The sequence below is a fragment of the Zingiber officinale genome, chromosome 9A (genome assembly GCF_018446385.1).
Source record: "Zingiber officinale cultivar Zhangliang chromosome 9A, Zo_v1.1, whole genome shotgun sequence".
Lineage (NCBI taxonomy): Eukaryota > Viridiplantae > Streptophyta > Magnoliopsida > Zingiberales > Zingiberaceae > Zingiber > Zingiber officinale.
In genome coordinates, this window is record NC_056002.1 from 66,298,598 (window position 1) to 66,321,425 (window position 22,828).

The following is a 22,828-nucleotide window of genomic DNA, read 5'->3' on the forward strand; positions in this document are numbered from 1 at the left end:
TGTGTGAGAAGAACATATTTCAATCACAATAGTGCATAATTCTCCTCTATCCTACCTCTGAATTTATGTGATGTGATATTTGAGCGTCTTTCATGTAGATGTGTTGAAAGTAATATTTTCTGTGAATGATGTGCATTGGCTGGAGAAGGAACAAAAGATTAGGAATCTAACCGCGAAATACAAAGTCACATGGAATTTCGACTCTAGGTATGTTCTTTGCTTTTTGCTTGCAATTCAGTCACTACATGAAGTGCAGTTTCCTTAAAATGATTGCTTTATTTTATTATATTTTATTTTTTCCCTGGTTGGGAACAATGGCCTCTGCTGTTATACATAACTTGTAGTGAATTTGATTGTTCTTTTGAGTTTAATTGGGTTGTCAGATATACAATTCTCTTTAGAAGTTTTTTGGGTGATACATAATAGGATGATGAGTGTGCTTTATGCTATTTTCTTTCCTCTTAGATTGGATACCATTAATATTAGTAGTTTGACTCTCTACTTGTGTTCTACTTTTTGACATAGCACACTATTGCATTGTCACTTATTATGTACTGTGGAATTTTGCAATTTAGTCACTTCATGAAGCTCACTGTTTCCTTAAAATTATCGCTTTAATTAATTTGATTTTTTTTAACCCCTGGTCGCAAACATTGGCTTCAGCCATTATACATAGCTTTGTAGTGGATTTGGTTTTTTGGAGTTTAATTGGGTTGTCAGATATATTATTCTCCTTATAAAATTTTTGGTTGCTACATATTAGGATGCTGAGTGTGCTTTTATATGCTGTTCTCTTTCCCCTTGATACCATTAATATTAGTACTTGACTCTCTACTTGTGTTCTACTTTTTTCCATAGCTTGGTATTTCATTGTTGCTAGTCATATAAATTTGGGTATCATATTATTGGATTATTGTTGTCTGATAGAAATTGATTTGGTGGAGGCATTGTTTATTTATGTGGTATGACTAGCTTACTTTTCAGCATCACATGCAAGTTATGTCACTAATTATTTTAACAATCACAATTTCACATGGGCATTAAAGTGGCATTCTTGCTTCACTTTTCTCTTCCCTCTTGAATTTTATGCTATGGAATGTGAGTGTTGTTCTATCTTAATTCTGTCTGACAAAATTAACATGAGTGATTGTTGATTTGAGTGTTCGTTTCATCTTTCTTGTATTATACTATACAATCCATGAGATGAGTATTAGCAATATTTTAGAGTTTAATGATTGGATTCCACGGCTAATGAAATTAGAATACAAGAAGACATAGAGCCTTAACTTGGTGGAATTAGGAATCCACCGTGAAGTTATTGAAGAACTTCAATAAATATTATAATAATCATTGCAGAAAAAAATATATCTATAGAAGTTATATGAGAGGTCATTTTGTAGTGTTATTTGCTAGACGTGTCTCTTCAAAAGATAAAATGCATAAATAGCCATAAAAAACATGCTCCACTGTGACTAGTTCTTTTATTAAATTGGAATGCAAAATGCACATTATATTTCTATGTTTGTTTTTAAACCTTACTAATACAAATTGCTCATAATATTTTTGTAAAATATTTATTCTCTAAAATATTCATGTCCTAATATATGAAATGAGACAAAATATGTGCACTTTTGTCAAAATACTAATGAATTTGAACTTGCAAAATTATTGTCAAAATCAATTAGATTTTCTTAGTTAAACTACCTAACAATGTTAAGCCAAACTTTGGGAACAAAATTGAGGGATAAAATATAATTTATAAAATTTCGAGGGATACAACAATAATAACAACAATCACGTTTTTATCTCATTAAGTGCAATCAACTATATTGGTCCTCCTATATCATTCGACTCAATCCTCTAATATATCCTTATATTTAAATGAATTTTATCTTGACTTGCTCTTTAATGTTCTTGTTTCTTATCCCGTTCATCCTTGTATGTCCCACAACCTTAACATCCTCATCTATGTGAGTCATCTTTTGCTTGTGTGTTCGCTTCATAGCTTAACATTGTTAAGTTTTAGAGGTACGATCACAAAAAACACTTGATGTCTTCCTCCATTGTAACCATCTTGCTTGTATCTTATTTAACACATCTCTATCAACCCTTCCATCCTTTGTAAAGATGATTCTAGATTAAAATTTTTGGTAACAAGGAACTCATGATCTCATATCTTAACGGTTGTCTTGCTATTTCTAATACTATTAAATTTAAATTTCATATATTTTGTTTTTACGTTATTAAGCCTAAATTTTATATATTTTAGGGGATAAAAACATAAATGGGAAAGTTAGGTCAAAAAAAATTTTTTCCCCAATAAAATTATTAAATTCATGGCTTCGATAGTTTTAGAAGGGAAATGGAAAAGTGGATAATTCTAGGGGCAAAGTGAAACTTTCACATTAAGAAAGATAAATTCAAAAGCTCTCATCTTTCACCCTATATACATTACTTCTACTAATTTATTTAATAGGTTATTGACATGATAGGTACAAGGTATAAGATCTCAAGCCGTGCTCGTTGGCACGACACCAAGCTCAACAATTAGACCTAACTAACTCTAAAATCCAATTGCATGTTGACCTTATTTATCTCACAATTAGTTTGATTCATGTGTAGCTCAACAACTTATCTCCAACTCGAGTCTAAATTTTAAACCCCATTGAATGTGAATGCTCTCCACACCTAACTACCAACCTTAAAGTTGATTAGGCTTGAATCCAATTTTTTTATCATATGGGAAATCAACCCCTGAACACAAATCACACAACTCCTTTAAATTATCCTCAACTGCCCATGCTTTGCTAATAGATCATGGATAGAATCATTTCCTAATATTGTGACCTTAATTTTTTTTTTTATTATAATAGCTTCACCAGAGAAGCCGTTCCTAGTTAGTGTTGAAGAAGAGGAATTAAGTTGATGCTAAATTGAGAAATTTTTATAGAAACAATTTGAAAACTGAAATCAAGGATATTGGATGAATCAAATATCATCCAATCATTATTTCAATAAATGAGTTACATATTTATCCTCTTATGATCTTTTACTATATCATCATCTATATTTAAATAAATTTTATATTTTTTTATTATTTTTAACAAGTTTTTTTAATCTTCTCTCCCTTGATTAATATGTGTGTTTATCATGATTTCACAGCATCTGTCCCCTCGGATGGGTCTAGTGGCTAGCGCATGAGGTGTTGCCACCATGAGGTCTGGGGTTTGAATCTTGGCAAAGCCGAGGTAAATGCCTCCCTTATGTGCTAGTCACTATTCCAAAGGCTAGTAGCCGTCCGTGATTTACCTCCTCCGTGTTGACCCTGGGACGGGTTGGCGGGGGTGCTGGGGGGAGCGTATTCGCCTTTTGCCACCATGATTTCACAGCATCTAACTAAAGCATTTATTGGTCATACATTTTCATACCATCTTAATCGCGTCTCTTAAAGTTTTTTCTCAATAGGCATAACCCTACTCTCTCTAGTGTTCTTATTTTGATTCTGTCCATCTTCATATGCTTGCACATCCACTATAATATCTTCATCACTACGACTCTCATCTTTTGTTCGTATGCTTGATTCATAGCCAACATTCAACCCCATATAAATAGTTAGCAGCAAATTATATGTAAAGTTGACCTCAAAATCATTATGTCAGCACTTGAATGTTCCAGTTCTGCGGTAAAGTTTCTGATTATAATAGTTTGCTCCCTATTGCCAGTCTCAGAATATAGCATCTGTTATATGCTCAAGCTCAAGGAGCGTTAAAAGTAATAGAGGTATTAGGTGTAGTGGGTTTTGTTCCACATTGATACTTCTCAATCAGTGTTTTATGATGAATCTATATATGCCAATATGATGGTTGTCTTTAATGCAATTGGTTAGTTTCAATTTTCCCAAACTTAACAGATGCCTAGTTAGTTTATCATATCTTATTCCTGTTTCTCATGAAATTCATTAATATGTTGAGCAAGTATTATTGTATCATAACTTATAAATCATGCTAGCCATTTAGCTTCAATTTGTTTCCTCCTTGAAGAACTTAATTTTCAGTAATGTATGATGCATTGCCATAGTCCAATGTAGCCAATGAGATGTTTGAATTATAGGTTAAAAAAAAACCATATGCAGCTTGTTGTTGGGTTACTTTATATGTATATATGAATATTGAGATACATATCTAACTTTTTGGTCAATATAAGCAGCTATAAAAGATAGTTTAGTTCAACATATATTAGTTTTATTAGACCAAGCAAATTGGATTCCATTGTTGAAACAATGCCGTTTAAAAGCTAAACTGATATGCATGTCTTTTAACGTTTGAATGCTATCACCATCACAATTTGGATACTATATGAGTGGTGTATGCTCACTCATCTGAGTGCAAATCCAGGCTAATTGTGAATGAGAACAAATTGTATGCCTGTTCACGAACTGCTTTCTTGAATGATGGCCGAATCATTTCTTTAATATTCAACTAATGCTTTTGAACCAATTATTGTCTGTCTTGTTGGAAACTGCACCATAAATAGTTATAATAGATATGTTTGAAATAGTGAAGAAATGGTGCCTCTGGGTCTCTGGTCTGCTAAATATGTCGCTTCAATTAGCCCTGTTATTTCATTCACTTGTTATGGTCTTTTAACATGGCCCAACTAATGTTTTTGCACGCATGTACTAATTCATTCGTGATGCTGAGTATAGAAGAGAATGACTGATTTGCCATGTCTTATATGTTTTAACGTGATGACTGCCTAATGCTATCTAAATTAACTTTCATGAATATGTTTCCTTATGAATGTCTTCTTATTAATCTTCTTTTACTTTCAGAGACAAGATATGGGAAGATGTTTCTGTGGGTTCCAATGCATTATTTTCTAGGGACAAGTTCACAGAGTGCGTACTACTCGCTGCTTGCTATCTGCGTTGATGTTGTTTTCTAATATTCTTATGCATGTGGAAATTAGAGTAGACAAAAAACTTTTGTTGACCTATATTTCATGAGCTTTCATTGTGATCATTCTTCCTTTTCTTCCCTAAACAAAAGAAACTATTTTGACACGAGACTTTCATTTATCTTGCATTTGTTCTACACACATATCCTTTGATTTCCATAAGTAGGTAACAAAGTATGTTGGTTTCTTTGGTTTGGGTTTCTTGAAATATTACACTATATGCGAATCAAGGTTAATATTTCATTCTGAGCTAGAGTTTGGGTTTCAGATGGGATGCAGCAACAGTTGTAGGTGTGTGGGTGGTGTTGGTTGCCCCTAGGTGGACGAGGAGAGGAGCCGAAGAAGAAGATGCTTACAACTTACCTCATTTAAATGCATTTGGTTTGTGTCCTCTCCACTTTATGTTAAGGGCCGAATGAAGAAAACCTTATTTGGAATGATTGGAATAGAGAATTAGGATAAACTTAACGGATTAATGGGTTTATTAGCATGAGTGTTGATGAGAGGTTATACAAGCGACAATGAGAGATAACAAGTGCCACGAGCAACAACGAGATGTGTTAGAATAACTCGTCTTTAGAGCAGTGGTTATTCACAATTGGTAATAAATGAGTGAGATAAGCGGTCAAAGGAGATTATCACTAATGTTAATTGGCGATTGTCTATCGAATCATGTGTGGGAGAGGAAGTTGTCCCCTCGGATGGGACTAATGGCTAGCGCATGAGGTGTTGCCACCATGAGGTCTGGGGTTTGAATTTCGGCAAAGCCGAGGTAAATGACTCCCTTATGTGCTAGTCACTATTCCAAAGGCTAATAGTCGCCCGTGATTTACCTCCTTCGTGTTGGCCCTGGGACGGGTTGGCGGGGGCGCTGGGGGCGAGCGTATTCGTCTTTTGCCACCATGTGTGAGAGAGGAAGAACTAGAGTGACGATGGGGAAGGGAGAAGAGGAAAAGTTGTGCTGAGAAAGCTATAATGAAAATTATTGTGACTTTGATTTTTATATATTTAATTAATTATTATATCATTGTTATAATAATTGGAACAATTTTTATTTATTTATTTGTTAAAATAATAATATATTATTATAACATTTAGACTAATGTTGTAATATAGCAGTTATAATTAAATTGATATATTGAATTTATTCACTTATAATTAATTTATAATAACTGTTATGATTAAATAGTTATGAAACTTATTCAATGTTATAGTCAATTAATTAATTATAAAACAGTTTCAATATAAATGTTGTTATGATGTTATAATTCATTTTTCATTTATATCAATTAATTCGCTGTTATAATTAGCAGTTATACTATTATTTATTAATAATTAAACTGATATACTGTTATATTTAATTAGTTATAACTATCATAACGATTATATATTATATATATGAATGTATTTATTTTTTGTAATATTTTTTTATTGTATATAATAAAATAAAAAATTGTATACATAAAAGTAACAAAATTGAGTTAAACCAATTAAATCTCAAAATTTCTAATTCATGTAAAAAATTACTTGTAATATTCTAAAAGCAATATGTAATTCTCAAAATATAATTTTAAATATTTTAAATAATTATTTTTAAAATACAAACTCTCAAATACATTCAAAAATAACTTTAAATCTCTAAATAATTATAAAAATGATAACTAATTTTTAAAATTATTCTTAAACTAAAATTAATTTTAATATTTTTAGATATTTGAGATTTTTTTTTAAATTAATTATTTTAAGAATTAATATCATATCTTTCAAATAAAAGTTTAACTCCGAAGGTATCGAAGCCCATGACATCATTTTAGATAAATCCTCGAACTCAATGTCTCTGTAATAAAACTATTATTTTATTATGTACAATAATAATACAATTATAAAATTTGAATTTATACCTTACTAATAGCCGTTGCAAAACTTTAATAAGCACCCAATATCTCACGAGGGTATATATCAAAACACGAACTCAATAGTTAAGACTTGAAATATAAAATCAATAGTGGCCATATATAAAAATTAAATATTAATAAAAATATTTTTAAAAATTAATATACATATTTAAAATAGAAAACGTATTGAAACTGTATCATCACAATTTGATGCAGTACAAAAACTGAATTGTTGCATCCCAAGACTGAAATATTGGCATAACTTGAAATTTTAAATCTTAGTTTCACCATGCCGACAGAAAGAGAATGATTTCTAAATCTCAATATGGGGTTCATGTGGTTGTTGGCCCATAGTTGTGCTAGTTGACTGAAATGCATAAAGGCTAGATAGTTTCTATTACTCTATTTGGTTAGAAACTAAGAAATTACAAAAAAGCTTTTGCAGAAACAATACCAAATTATAGGTATACTGGTTTAGGATGTGGCTTAGTACTCTGCCTCTCCCTTTTATGGTATTGTTAGATGGTATCTGGTTTAGTATGCCCTAATTCTTACTTTAGTTTTTCTTTTTAAAGAAAAGAGTGTAGGATTACTCAAAAAGAACTCTTAAAATTTCTCATGCCATTTGCAGAAGAACACTTTATCGATACAAGTCTCATTTATTTTATTTTAGTGGTGAGACATTTTGTTTATTCATTGATTTTTGAGTCATAGATCCTTAACGTACTCCAATTTTTTCAGAATTGAAGATTCTTTTGAAGATGTTGTCTACCCTAAGGGAGATCCTGATGCTGTCTGTATCAACAAAAGAGATATTGATCTTCTGCAACCAGAAACTTTTATCAATGACACCATTATTGACTTCTATATCAAGTGAGTTCAAATCATTGCTATGCTTATTATTTTTGTGGGAAGTGAAAATGTTCTTTATTACCTGGTAAGTTGAATTTGTACCTTCCCATGAAAATAGCTCCAGATTGATCATTCAAATTCATCATGCTTTTATGGTTTCAATGGTGCATAACCATACACTAGAGAATGACATATGCTTAGATACTAATATATTTATATTTAGATAGCGGTTGCCGATACAGAAACACATTTTTCTTTGTTTCTTTGTAGGTTGTCATGTCAATCCTAGTAGAGAAATGTCTGCCTGGATTCCAAATTATCACCTTCATTATTCCTTTATTCTTGTGTCTTCAAATCTTGTTATGTTGAATCATAGTGTGTTTATATAATTTTCTGCCTAGCTCACCTTTGCAAGTTGCGTGGTTTCATTTGAAATATTTTTTACTTGATCCTTAACAAGTAAAGTGCAAGTTGGTAGTGGTTGATTTTATCATAACCTTCCTACCTAGTAGGTATTGTTTACAGCTGATTTTAGCTGGTTTCTTGGCCTTATGACTAAACATAAATTGGTCACACAGATAAATTCTGTTTCATGTTTAATTTTCATCAAATTTTGTCAAACAAGAGTAGTGTATGCTAAGATTGCTAAGATTTTTTAGTTATATAATGTATCATGTTAGTAATAGATAAGTGTGTTGTGCGCTGAATTGAATGGGTCTTCTTCCTTCAATTGAGGGTGATCAGTGTGCGATTTAGAGATAAATATAAGGTCTCCTTTAAATTTTTAAATTTATGCAAGTTGTTTCATTTTAAGAGTTGTACTAAAATTTTCAAGATGTTTAACTTTTACGAAATGTTTAATTTTTTATAGTTAAGGTAGGGCATTATTTCATAAAGAATTGGTCTTATATTGTCCTTTTTTATAGAAGTGGAGGGGTTAGTATCCGTCATGTTTCAATCTATCATATTTTCTCTGTTTGTGAGTCTCAGTGTTTTTAGTAGCTTGTGCTACATTAATTTGGTATTAGCCTAGTGCTTCGCCAAATTTATTTTTCAGATGTTTCGTTCTGCATCAATTGATTTGAAAATTGAATTCCTTATTTCTTCTCCCTATTAGTTTTGATTGCTTCTTGGAGTTCATGAACCCTACTTCATGCAAGTACACTGTCAACAATTGCGACGTCTTTGTGTCCTCTTCTGCTCATGCTCTTTTTGAATAAGACTAGGATAATTGAATTATTCCTGGTGAGCTATCTTAGTCTTTGATTCTCGCTCAGGTAACTCTTTGTTGCTTACAACATTGTCATTGTCATTGCCTAGGTAATGCCATAGTCGCCTCTACACCACCAATTAGGCATTTGTTTTCGATAATTTTTCCCATCCACTAATCTATGTCTGCCATCATTATCGAGTTGTTTCCACCTTCATCCATCACTGCTAAACCTCGCTTGTTTCCTCTCAACAAACATAGGGTCACTCCCTTTTCCGTTGGGAGAGACTACAACGTGTTGGGAGTCATTTCCCCACATCCCCACCTGGACCTCTTGCATTGGCAATGCAAATCTTTCCCTAACATTGCCCATCTGTTCCTTTATCATGCTCACTTGCTAGTCACACCATTTCCTTCGTTGGAATCTACTCTTGATCTCACAAGAAGCCACACTTGTTTGCCTTCTTTGCTCAGTGTGATAAAAGGCCACTCGACTCATCTTTCAGTTTGTTTTTCTGCCTGCATGATCCACATGATCACCATTTTCGGCTTCTAGATATTTGACTAGTTGGAGCAAAATTGCAGTTGGATAAGACAAAGTTGATAGAATTCAGGTTTAATTAATGATACATAGGAAAAAGTAAAATGAGAAATAGAGTAGGTATTGTTGTAGATAGTTCATTAAAGGGCGAAGTAAGAGTAGTTAGGAAGGGAGATAAGATTATAACTTTTAAGACCGAGATAGAAAAATGCTATTATTGTAATTAGAATATATGCACCTTAAGTACGATTAGACGAAGTCACCAAATATAGATTTAGGAAAGACCTAGATAAGCTAGTCCAAAATTTTTTACTAAATAAGTTGATTTTAATAGGAGATCGGAATGGGCATATATGAGTATGAAAGGAGGAATATGATATGGTGCATGGGGATTATGATTTTGGAACAAGATATGAAGAAGGAAAAGTTATATTAGATTTCGGTTTAACTTATGATTTAGGAAAACTTATGAATTTCGCGTTAAGAAGAGAGATGAATACCTAGTTACTTTTAAAAGCGAGAGTAATAAATAGTAAATTGAACTTTTTTATGATTACAAAGAGGGATATAAAAATTATAAAGATTGTAAGGTTCGTCCTTGGAGAAAATTTAACACTCAGTATAGGTTAGTATAGGTTAGTGGTGTTAGATACGTGCCTCAAGCATAATATTAGTAGTAGAAAAATGAGTATGACTCCTCGGATCAGGTAGTGGAAGTTAAAAGGATGAGAAATAAAGTATCTTTAAGGAGAGGGTAGAAGAACAAGTATTATGAGTAATACATGACGATTCAAATACAATATGGGATAAGATAAAATTTAAAATTAGTGGCTAAGAACATTCACGGTGAGTCAAGAGGACAGATACCATCAAATAAAGAATTTTAGTGGTGGAAGGAGGAAGTACAAGAAAAATTAATAGAAAAAGTATAATCTATTAAGTTACTGTATACTTGCAAGAATTAAAAAAAAATTTAAAAAATATTCCATAGCCAAGAAAGAGGCCAAGAAAGTAGTGAGAGAAGCATGGATAAAACTTTCGAACATTTGTATAGACAACTTGATACAAGTAAGGGGAAAGATACATCTATAAAATAGTTAAAGTGAGAAAGAGAGGACAACAAGTGATCTTATCCAAATAAAATATATTAACGAAGAATCCAAAAGGGTAATAAATGTGCGTCGGAAGAGGTATTTTATCAACTTTGTAAATGAAAGTTTAGATGTCTAATTTAGCTTTTGAAATTTAAATAGGTAAGATGAATATAAAAATTTAATTCAAATTTTAGAAGTAGAACACATGTTAAATGAGATGTAAAATGGAAAAGTGGTTGGATTGCATGATATTCTGATAGAAGTATGGAAGTACTAGGAAACATGAATGATTTACGAAGTTATTCAACGTGATAATGAAAATGAAGAAAATACTTAATCAATGGAGGGTAAGTACTTAATCCTCTTATATAAAAACAAAAAGATGTACAAAATTATGTGCGGGGTCCCGGGAAGTATCTATTATACGTAGCCTTACCTTGCTTTTTGCAAGAGGCTGTTTTCATGATTTGAACCCGTGACCTTTTTGTCACAAAGCAACAACTTTGCCGTTGTGCCAAGACTTTAGAAAAGAGTGATAAAAAAAATTAACGAAGGAGTCTTAAGGTAATCAAAAATTAATTTAGATTCATGCTTAAAAGCTGGATGATAGAAGTTACACATTTTCTCAAACAACTGATTGAAAAGTTTCGGAAAAAGAAACAAGACTCACATAATTAAGGATATATATGAATATGTAATGATAAGAATGAAGACTCCAAGTGGATTAATCTAAACGTTTCCTATAGATGTAGGGTTACATTAAACATCAACTCTTAGTTCATATCTTTTTATACCAGTTATGGATAAACTCATTAAACACATTTAAAAATTAAAATGCATTGTCATGGTGCTTGTTGTTTGCAAATGACATTATTTTGGTTGATGTGAGATGCAGAGTAAATGCTAAGTTTGAATTTTGATAGGAGATCCCGAAAGTAAAAGATTTTAAATTTAGTAGAGTAAATACAGAATATATGGAATTTCAGTTTAATAGTAATAGACATAACAAAATAATTGTTAAGATAGGAGATGACGAGGTACTTATAATTGTCAATTTTAAGTATCTTGTATTGTTTTTGCAAAAGGATGGAGGGGTTGATATAGAAGTTTTATATAGGACATAATCATATAAGTAGAATGATTGAAATGGAAAAGATGTCAAATCTTCTTTGTGATTGTAAGGTACTATATTATAAAATGGTAGTTTGATCTACTATATTATATGGAGCAGAATGTTGAGTTATGAATCGAGCACATGGAAGATGAGTCTCATGTTAAAATGGATGTGTGGATATGCGAGGATAGACAAGATAATGAACGAGAACATCAGAGATAAAGTTGCGGTTGCACCCATTTAAGAAAAATTGCGATAGATGCGTTTAAGATGGTATGACTATGTACTTAGACCACTAATAAATGCGTCAGTTAAATAATGTAAGACCATAAACAATACACACTACACATTAATTGAGAAAGTAGGAGATTAAAGAAGACTTGGCTAGCAACAATAAAATAGGATAAAATACATTTAAATATAGATGAGAAGATAGTAGGGATCGAGTCCAATGATATATGAGGATTCATGTAGCGGATCACTTAGTGAGATAAAAACTTGATTGTTGTTTATGTTATAGGGCTTAGGAGACCAAAGATCACTTGGTTGACAACAATACAACATGACAAAATTTATTTAAATATAGAAGAGAATATAGTAGGGGAACAAACCGAATATGGTAGGAAGATCCATATAGCCAGCCCACTTAGTGGGATAAAAACTAAAAACTTGGTTGTTGTTGTTATTGATTAAGCATAAGCTAAATAATTCATCTACTTCAACAACTATTCTATGGACTAAAGATATTAGATTAGGCAACTAGGTTTACCTGGCCAGCTAATTGATCAATACGTGATTACATCCACATATACAGGCATAAAGTTCTGTGGTGAAGAACTATATGTGCAAATGTATATTCTGGTTTCATTAACTGCTTTTTAAGAATAATGCCACCATTATATCTCAGTTAAGAAACTTCAATTTGCAATGCCTTTAGTGGTATTAGAGTCAATAGTATAGCATATAGATTATGAAACTGCAGAATTGGAATATAATCAGTCAGTAGGATTCTATATTTTAGAGAAACTAGACACAACTTTGTCAGAAACATCAAATCCAATTGATTCAACCTAAATTTGCAGCAAAAATTAGATGAATTAGGAGGCTGTCGACTTTTGTTGACTATTACTTGAGCCCCAGCCAATTGTGCAGTTGGTGTGGAAGTGTTGAGGCGAAGATGGGAGTGGTAGTAGCCATGAGGAGGGAGATGCTGTGTGATGGTTTGATGTGACGGAGAGATCTGTATACATGCTGATTTTGTAATAATTCTTCAACATCATGATTAGTCATTTCACCTATTTTTTTCACCCACGCTGGGAATCAAAAGCTATTTCATCTATTTTTCTCACATGCAAAATCATCATTCCTTCATGAGATAGAATTTATACAAATGTAAAACATAATTAGTATCTCAGATCATTGTGTAATCTTTATTCTTGTTCCACATCATCTCTGCCTCATTTTGTATTTTGATTTGATCTGTTTGTTTCAGGTACTTGAAAGACAAGATTCAATCTGATCAAAAGCATAGGTTCCACTTCTTTAACAGTTTTTTCTTCCGCAAGCTAGCAGATCTAGATAAGGACCGGGGTAGTATCTCTGAAGGCAGAGCTGCTTTCTTACGTGTTCGTAAATGGACTCGGAAAGTTAACATATTTGAGAAGGACTACATTTTCATCCCAGTAAATTTTAAGTAAGCATTTATGCAATTTTATCATAATAGAAAGTTAACATTACATTTTGATTCACATCACTTAATGTCAGTCTGCACTGGAGTTTGCTTATTATTTGCCATCCTGGAGAAGTAGGAAACCTGAAAGGTAAGAATTGCCCGATTGGATTTATACAATCTATGCAGAGTATATCGTCATCATGTATTATTTTGGTTTCCAGGCGATGAAGTCGATTCATGTAAAGTGCCCTGTATACTACATATGGATTCTATTAAAGGCAGTCATAATGGACTTAAGAACATTATCCAAAGGTATCAATATCTATATTCTAGGCTTTATATGGTTACCCCTTTTACTAATCTTTGAAAAATTTCACCTCTTCTACTAAATATATTCAAATCAATTAGATTATTTTTGTTACATTAACTTATTATTTCTTTGGTCTCCCTCTACCATTTGTACTTTCCTATCTAATCCATTAAGCTCTTAACTATTGAATCTATTGTTGCCTTTGCTGCATATACCAGCAATTTCCTATGCAAAATCTACTATTGACAAAATGAAATTAAGCATATTGACATAAAGCAAGTGAATCGCCTACAAGGGTGCACCAAGGGGGTTTAGATCAACCGCTATACTTAAGGATGCTGGAAATTCACAGCTCCTCTCCTAATGAAATCAATAAGAAAAATTCTTAAAACAATAAATTTATCTAACCAGAAGGATTACGATCTTAGGGGCAGATCTGGATTGGCTTAAATAAGCCCCACTCTAATCCTATCCACACAACAATAGGTGGAAAACAATCACACAAACAACCTATAATATGTTACTATTTACAACTGAAAATAACAAATTAAAAGAGGAGTCTAACTTCTACAACAATACAACAAGGAATAGAAAGAAGACAGGAGATAATGGAATCTAGGTTCATCGTTGGGAGTCATGCCAGAGTTTGTGTTTTTAACTGCAACGATACTACGATACTGATTCGGTTTCGTGTTGATGGCGAATTGGAGGTGAAAGGAAGATCGAAAAGGAAAAAGATACTATAATCATATACTTAAAATCAAATTTTATTTACCATCTAGAATGCTATGATCGTGATCTATTGTAGCGTGTCAAGAGGTGTCGAATGTTGACATAAAACAATACTCACTAGACATAATTGACATAACGATATATATGAAATTGCATGTGGTTAGTATCGAGTTTTGATAATTTATCAAAATAATATGTTTTGATCGTTTTATCCGCACAATATGAGATTTTAAATCATGAATGGAATGATCCTTAAAATCTCCCAACACAAGGTAGCATCTAAGAGGAAAAGAGATAGGGAAGGTTAACTTCCCTAAAAAATATGCCTCACGACTTAGGAAAAAGGAAAATTAGAGGAATATAGGGAAGAGGGGACTCATTGATTGTACAGAAAGAACAATCACTCTAGAGTTCTCAAGAGAGATCAAAATTCACAACAACAAAAAAAGAAGAAAGAGCACTGCTCAAGGGGCAACTTGCTGGTGCTTCCGAGAGGAAGTCTTGAGAATCACTGGAAGACATTGCAGGCCCAAGAGCATTTGGAGATTGATACGGAGGGGAGAGGAATCTACAAAGAGGGGGATTGAGAAGAGAAGGAATAGGGGATTAAATAGAACCAGTTAACTCTAAGTTTAACCCTAACAGGATCCACAACCTCTTGGTCCAACCCAAGTTCATCCCAATTAGATCATTTGAGTTCAAATCTAACCCAAACCAAATCCGAATTAGACCCTAGCTCAAACCCCATTTATTCCATCCAAATCAAATCCTAATTATTCCCTCTTAAAATACAAATCACCCCTAATATTCCCTAGCTCAAAATTACTATATGTAATAATTAAAAGACAAAATAATATATGTTCTATAAATTTTGCAAAAAAAGGTGAAATCCGTCATCTTGGCGGCCCCCCAACGACCCTCCCACACCATTGGGAGGGAGTAAATCAGGAAAGTGAAGCTAGCCATCACATGGGAGGTAATTCATCGGTCTTTGCCGGGATTCGACCCTTGCTCAATTCTGCAAACCTGCCATGTGATAACTAACTTGGTTATGCCCTGGGGGCAAAAATAATATATATAGAGTGAGTTTTGTGATCTGGTTGTCAGATCTTATAAGAGTGAGTTTTGTGACATCATTACACCAAATGAGGAAGGGTAACATGACATCTTCCATTTGACTGTGATGATTATTTTATGTGAAAAACATTTGATGATAAATTTTTTTATTGCTTATTTCATTTCAGTTTGAGGAAGGAGATGAACAATATACATTGTCATCAATGTATGAAGTGAACTTGTACATTCTGAATTAAATCAAGTTACTTTGTCTATACTATTGTGCCGTTGAATGGAATACTATATTCAATTTTCACATTTTTTGATATGAAAATTATTCTGAATATGTGGAATTATTTTTTTATCATATTTTATATTATTTATCTGATATGATCCAATTTTTAAATTTAAAAATTCACCAAAACGATTCAAGATACTGATCTCGATTTGACATTCTTGTTTCTTTATGATGCTAATTTTTATACCCATACTCACTTGGCAAAATTTCTGTTATCACTTGGTTTCAGATTTGATTCTCATTATACTTGTTTGTCTATTCAAAAATGTAGTTGTCTAATCTCTCACTTCAAAAATAACAGTTACATGTGGGAGGAGTGGAAGGAAAGGCATACAGAAGCAAGTGACGATGATTCTTCAAAATTTTTGAACCTACGATTTGTTTCACTTGAGGTTGGTTTGTTTCTCTACAACTAAGTAAGAAAAAGCGGATAATTGAATCAATTTTGCAATCAATTTTTCTATTAATGTTCTATTAACTATACACTAACTTAAACCATCATGACTGCTTTAGAATACTTCATTCTCTAGTATTGTTGATTGGACTGTTTGATTGAAATATTTTTACTGATTCTCTGGTCTTGTTCTTTCCTTCTTTTCCTATATCACATCACAGACACTTGCATTGATCGATAATACAATTTCAAATTTTGTTGGGCAAGGTTCATACAAACATCATTACTGAGTGTAAATTGGCCATTTCTAGGCCTGCTTCGCTGATTGGAGTTTGTACTTGGATGCTTTCTTTATTGGAAAGATGACTTGGCCTTTGAATTTCCTTGTTTTATTTTAATCCATAAATATTAGATAAATAACAATCCTTACATTTTGTTATTACATGTACTAAAAATTATTAGTAATGATAATTGTATATAAAGATTCATTGTTTTGGGTCTTTGACAAATATTTTTTGTTAATTGAGATCTGGTTTGCAGTTCTCAAATGATTCAGCAATTCTTTTCTTTGTTATTTGAACATGATCATTTTTTCCTATTCTCTATGAAGCACACTGTTTGTGAAATACGTTGTTATGTAATGCTTGTATTACTGGGCTTTGAAATCTTTTTTTCTTTTCATATGATGAGGGGTAATTTTATTGTGTTTCTTGTACTGTAGGTGCCACAACAAGAAAACTCATTTGATTGTGGGCTTTTTCTACTCCATTATGTTGAATTATTTTTGCAAGAGGCTCCTTCAAATTTTGATCCATTCCATGTCACCAAGTTCTCCAGTTTTGTAAGTTCTTTTCTGTTTTCTAAAAGTGATTCCATCTTCTAACTTTCAAAGACGATTTGCTATCTTTTATTTATTGAATTTTCATGCTCACACAATTATTCATGGAAAAAAAATCCAGTAGCACACGTTTTTTTGTAATTTATTATGCATTTTATATTGTTAGCGATGTGTTAACTCAATACGAGAACCTCATCAAAGTGGCTTTACATTATTCCTCCTTTCTTGAAGACCAAGGAAATATTCACTTGTTTGAATAGTTCCGCATGACTTTATTGGCTGTCACTTATGTTGTTGGGCTTGTACATATTGTGACCAGTCAGTTTCTGAAATTTCAAGTTTTTATTTTCCTCTCAAATCAGAGATGATGAATTACTTGTAGTTGAGAGTTTCAAGTATTTAGGTTCTTTTTTGCAAAAGGATGGAGAGGTTGCTAGAGTTGTTTTACCCAAGGTTTAAAATTTCGACCCATACTGAGTTTTCGATCTCAGACCGGAACGATACGATTTCGGTATCGTATCGTGCCGTGTCAATACAGTTTCGGTATTTTTTATTTATCTATAGTAATTATAAGATAAATATGTTTATGGTGTATATAAAAATAAGTTGTATATTGATTTATTATAAGTTCTCAATTATTGAATTATTTAATATTGTTAGAAAAAAATAATTAAAAATAATTTTATTTAAATAGAATTGATATATCAATAATTCAAATTAAAATGGAAGTATCTATAATAATAATAATAATAATATAAATTAAAACAAGATATTACTTTTTATTAATAATAATTATATAAATTAACTATTTATTCATTTAATTAATTATTAATTAAATAATATATATTTTAAATAGTGAAAAAATATCAAGTAAAATTTTTTTAAAAATAAAAAAATATCAGATAAATATAATTTATTAGAATTTTTTAAATTTTTTTAGAATTTTTTTAAAAATTTAAATGAAATTTAAAATAATAAAAAATATATTAGAATATAAATAAGAATTATTATATATTTTTTAAAAATTTTTAAATTAAATTTAAAACATTATTTTTTCAGAATATTAATTAATAAAATTTATTAAATTTATTTTAATTTTAAATATATTTTTTATATATTTTATTAGGATAATTTAATTAGGGTTTATAAAAGTCTTTTTGAAATATTACACATCCTCAGGAATTGTTTAAATTAATTAAATAAAATAAATAATTATTAAAAAAGAAAAAAAACCTGCGTACGCGAGATCGCCCGCGATCCCGAGGGGGGCGTCCAATGACGCTGGAAGCGTTGTCGGATGCCTCCGACGGCGCCGAAAGCGTCCGGTAGGGTCGTCGGACTCTTTCGGCGACTCTTTCGGCGCCGCAAAAGGTGTTGCGCACGACGCCTTCGGTGCTGAAGGCGTCGCGGGACATCGTCGGAGCCGTCCCACGTCTCCTTCGGTGTCGACGGAAGCGTCTCGTGTCTCCTCTGGTGTCGCCGAGACGGGGACGCTTCCCGTGCCGGTTTCGGCCGCCCGATGAAACGGTAAAAATCGTCCGTGCCGGGTGGCACGGAACGACATTTCATACCCTGGTTTTACCTAGGATATAAACCAGATGGTTGTGATAAAGGGCGTCAATTGTTCATTGTCATCCTAAGATACTTCTAAAGCTTAAAGAGAAGTTTTATAAAACAACGGTTAGATTTGGCATGTTAAATAGAGGTGAATATTTGGCTATGAATCAAGCATAGTGAAAAATGAGTTGCAGGAATGAGAATGTTAAAATAGATGTGCGAATAAAGGTTTGACAAGATAAGAAATAAGTATATTAGAGAGAAAATCAGAGTTGTACCTATTGAGGGAAAACTCCGATGTTTAAGATATCCGAGTTAAGCGATGTGAGACCATGACAAAAATAAATACATATTAATCAAGGAAGAGGGAGACCAAAGAAGGTTAGCAATAATAACATGATAAAAAAAAATGAAAACATGATAAAACATGATGGAAAACTTCCGTAGGGCCGGGTCGGTTACTTCAAGATTAATCGGTTCAAAGAGCTAAATACTTTCCAACTAAAAAAAATAAAATAAAACATGATAAAATTTATTTAGATATAGCAGGGATCTAGTTCAATGGTGCAAATGGATCCATATAGCCATTCTTACTCAGTGGGATCAAGACTTGATTGTTATTGTTGTATTCTCCTTTAATTTTATTTCTCTTAGCTATTGAGAATTGATTTTCTAAACCAATTGAGCAGGATCCATTATTTAATCATAAGTCATTGGACATAGTTGATCTATTTTGCTGGTAGATTGTTGTAAAATCAATTTCTTAAATCATTAGTTCCTTTGGAAGGAAAACAAAAACATGTCGATGGAAAAAAACATCACATTTTGTTATCTAAAAATATTCAACATTTATTTTTTCCTAGTTTCTCATTCATTTCTCACCAGTTCAAATAAGTCATTTATTCCTTTGGAGCTGACCTAGCTAACCTCGTGTGGTCTTCGAGCTCTCTTCCAATTTGCCATCTTCTTTTCTTTGTTTTTGGTTAGAGCGGTCAATTTGGATTGAGCTCGTTGGGTTGGCCCGTCCCGCCAAACAATTTAAGTAGATTGGGTTGGAGTTTTGTCAACCCAAGCTCGTCGCGGGTTAATCCGTCTAGGCCCGCGACCCACGCGGGTCGGCCCGCAACGGGCTTTGGTTGGCCCGCAGGTTGAGAAACACATGTAAGTTAAGTTTTATGCCAATTTATTATCTTTCTTTGTTATAATTTTAAAATAAAAATAGTATTTTTCATCCCACATAAGTATTCATTTATGTCCATTTATTTTTAAAATATATGTTTATGGATACATTTGATTGATGATGATTGATGAAACCTTTCGGAAATAAAACGTTGAAGATATGAAATATTTTTTAAATTTTTTTAAAAAATTTTGATGGGCATGTGGATTGGCCTGCTAAATCCGCAATCCTCCTTAGATTGGGTCGGGTTGGAAATTTCTCAACCCATCAAGTTGACGGGTCGGCCCACCTTGTCCTCTCAAATGGTTGGCCTGCCACGGGTCGATCCGCCTCGTCACGGGTTGACCTGTCTGACAGCTATATTTCTGGTTATCTCCTTTTATCTTACTTAAGTAATGCCGTGGTTACATGTATCTACATACTGGTTCGCCAGTATCTTGTATGCCCGACTGGCATTGACCATTTTGAGACATGTAGGCCATGTAATTTTTGGTTTCTTTTTTTCTTACCTGTCCTTGGTAAAAAGTGTTGCTGACTAGGGATCATCTGCATGTAAATTTGTCACACTTTCGTCTGTTTTTTAAATCCAGAAGATCGTATACTGCCAACATGTATGGTAAGATTATTATGCAATTTGTTAACCTTTTTTCTTCTGCCATGACCGTCCATATCTGGAAGTCTGTATTTGCAACTTTAGAGAAATAATCCATCGACCCAGCTAACTTGTGTTGATACCTGCAGCTTAGTGCCGACTGGTTTCTGCCTTCTGAGGCTTCTCTTAAGCGTTCACACATTCGGAAGCTGATACGTGATCTTCTCAGGGAATCCTCTCATAAAGTTATCCCTAGCACATCCTGCAACGGGAATGCTTCTACTTCTGTGTATCCTGGAAATAACTTGGAGCAGAAACATGGTCAACTGCTTTCTGTCAGTCCAGACGAGGATGCCATTGACACTGCATCGTCTCCTGACAGAGGAGATGGAATTAAACTTTTGAGATCTGCTATCGTTCCGTGTGATAAGGAAGCAGGATTTTTGTTTCCAGAATTTCTTGAATCAGCACCAGAAAGTAATATGCCTTTATCTGATCCTGCTGTGCATGTTCACGAGCATTCTACTTCCTCAAAGCTGTTTGCTTCGTGCCCAACAATGGTGCCTACTCCTGTTTCATATCTAGTTGATTTTATAGCAATTCTATGGACTAAAATATTCCTTCATATTGTATTTTTATTTTATTTTATTTGTTTGAACAGGAACATGCTAATGGGAGTGAGCAATTATCTTTAAACGTGGGGAAAGATGATTGGTGGCCCTTGCATCGAAACCTCAATACCCAGCTTTCTTCCACCTCTCCTAAAGCAGTCAGAACTTCTATAGCACCCTGCATTCTTGTGGATGTGAAGGACGACATCAGTTCCACTCTTGAATCTCCAAATGCCGACGGTGGAAATACTAATATAAGCAGTGAAGCTGAAAATAAGAAGGCTTCTCCAGATGATTTTGGTCGTGTTCCAGAGACACTGACTTCAATGTCCAGAGAAATGCTGGATGGTATCGTAGCAGATTCTCAGGAAGACAAATGTCTTGAAGATTCACAGAGGATCACTAGAGCAGATTGCCAGATTGTAGATGGCCAGGAAAGTGTCTCAGATCCATGTGAGGTTGTTTGTGAATTACCCAAAGTTACAACAGTGGATGTAGATGATGAATGCCTTGAACTTGCCACCACTGAGGTCGTAGTCGAAGAAGGTGAGTTTCCAAAGGAAACTAGTTCAAAGTCCCCGAGACACGACGACAATTGCCGTGAAATGTGCATGGACTGCCATGAAAATGTTTCTTCCTCCCAAGGTGTCATAATCACTGATGATGACGAAGTGACTGGTAAAAGATCAGCGCAAACTTCACACAAGAGAAGGAAGGTCATGATCCTTCCTGAAGGAACCAGAATGCGCACCCGGAGCTTTAGCAGAGAGAATGATACGCGTCCCTAAACCCCTTTCGTCACAGGTAATCACTTGTATGGCTGTTGTTGCAACCTGTACATGTTTGTGTAACATACAAGAATAGTGTTGGTGTTCAATAGATGGAATTTCTGCAGTACAGTTCAACCTAAATTAGTTATCTAATCATTTGAAGCATATGACAATCTTTGCCACCTCAGTTGATCATATGGTGCCGCTCCATAATTTTGTTATGGCCTGTTTACTTGGGAGGACAACAAAAAAAAAAAAAGTGGAAAGTTTTTCAAAATGGAAATTTTTTCGCATTATATTTCGTAAAAATTGATGATTTTTTTCTTTTGTTTACTTAATGGATGGATAGATTTATGAATTTATTAGTTGATTATTTTTTCATCCATCTAAATTGAGTGGAAAGTAATTTCATCCCTTCCCCTCAGGGTGCGAGTTGAATTTCTTCCATTCGCGATCAGCCTCAGTCTTGTGGGATTGTGGATTGATGGACGCGCGACTGTGGTTGGTAGACTTGTGCGACCTCAATCGGTGGCCCCTCTGAGGTTGCTCAAATGGATTTATAAATTTATTTGTGTATATTTTTTTTCTACTTAAATAGGGCAGAAAACAATTTTCTTCTTTTAAAGTGCAAATTAGATTTCTTCGATTCGTGATTGGCCTCACGCGACTGTGAACATCGGCCTTGTTGATCGTAGCCGGCGGACATGTGTGGGGGTTGGGGAACCTCCGACAGCGCGGTCATGTGGGAATTGCACGATTGTGGTCGGTGGGCATGCACGATTGTGGTCGGCGGGCGTGTGTGGTAACGGTCAACGACCCCCTATGAAGTTCCTCTCGTGGCGTCACTCAGTGGTCCACAAGGTCGTCTCATTGCACTTGGCCTAGTTTAAATCTCCTGTCTCATATTTTTATGTCCCCGTGTTCTACACGTCGTCTCAGTCCACCGTCGACGGTCTTTGGCTACCACTCTGATCAACACTATAATTCTTAGGAAAGGTGAATCCAAGAAGGTTGTCATCGATATGATCGACGTCGGAATTCGACCGGATCTACGTTGTTGCACTTGGCCTAGTTTAAATCTCCTGTCTCATATTTCTATGTCCCCGTGTTCTACACATCGTCTCAGTCCACCGTTGACGGTCTTTGGCTACCACTC

The 22,828-nt window shown here is 33.6% G+C and overlaps 1 protein-coding gene across 2 annotated transcripts in view; it reads left to right on the forward strand.

Moving 5' to 3' along the window:
• The window catches only part of LOC122020275 (probable ubiquitin-like-specific protease 2B), a 38,291-nt gene extending 16,454 nt beyond the window's left edge, over positions 1-21,837 (forward strand). For both annotated transcript variants that reach the window (XM_042578140.1, XM_042578141.1), the window contains 10 exons: positions 99-207; positions 4,832-4,897; positions 7,593-7,724; positions 13,155-13,355; positions 13,427-13,482; positions 13,556-13,646; positions 16,032-16,122; positions 16,846-16,965; positions 20,441-20,851; positions 20,953-21,837. In XM_042578140.1, coding sequence (XP_042434074.1) covers positions 99-207; positions 4,832-4,897; positions 7,593-7,724; positions 13,155-13,355; positions 13,427-13,482; positions 13,556-13,646; positions 16,032-16,122; positions 16,846-16,965; positions 20,441-20,851; positions 20,953-21,690 — 2,015 coding nt within the window. In that variant the 3' untranslated portion in view covers positions 21,691-21,837. The remainder of the gene's footprint in view (positions 1-98; positions 208-4,831; positions 4,898-7,592; positions 7,725-13,154; positions 13,356-13,426; positions 13,483-13,555; positions 13,647-16,031; positions 16,123-16,845; positions 16,966-20,440; positions 20,852-20,952) is intronic.
• Positions 21,838-22,828: the final 991 nt, after the last annotated feature.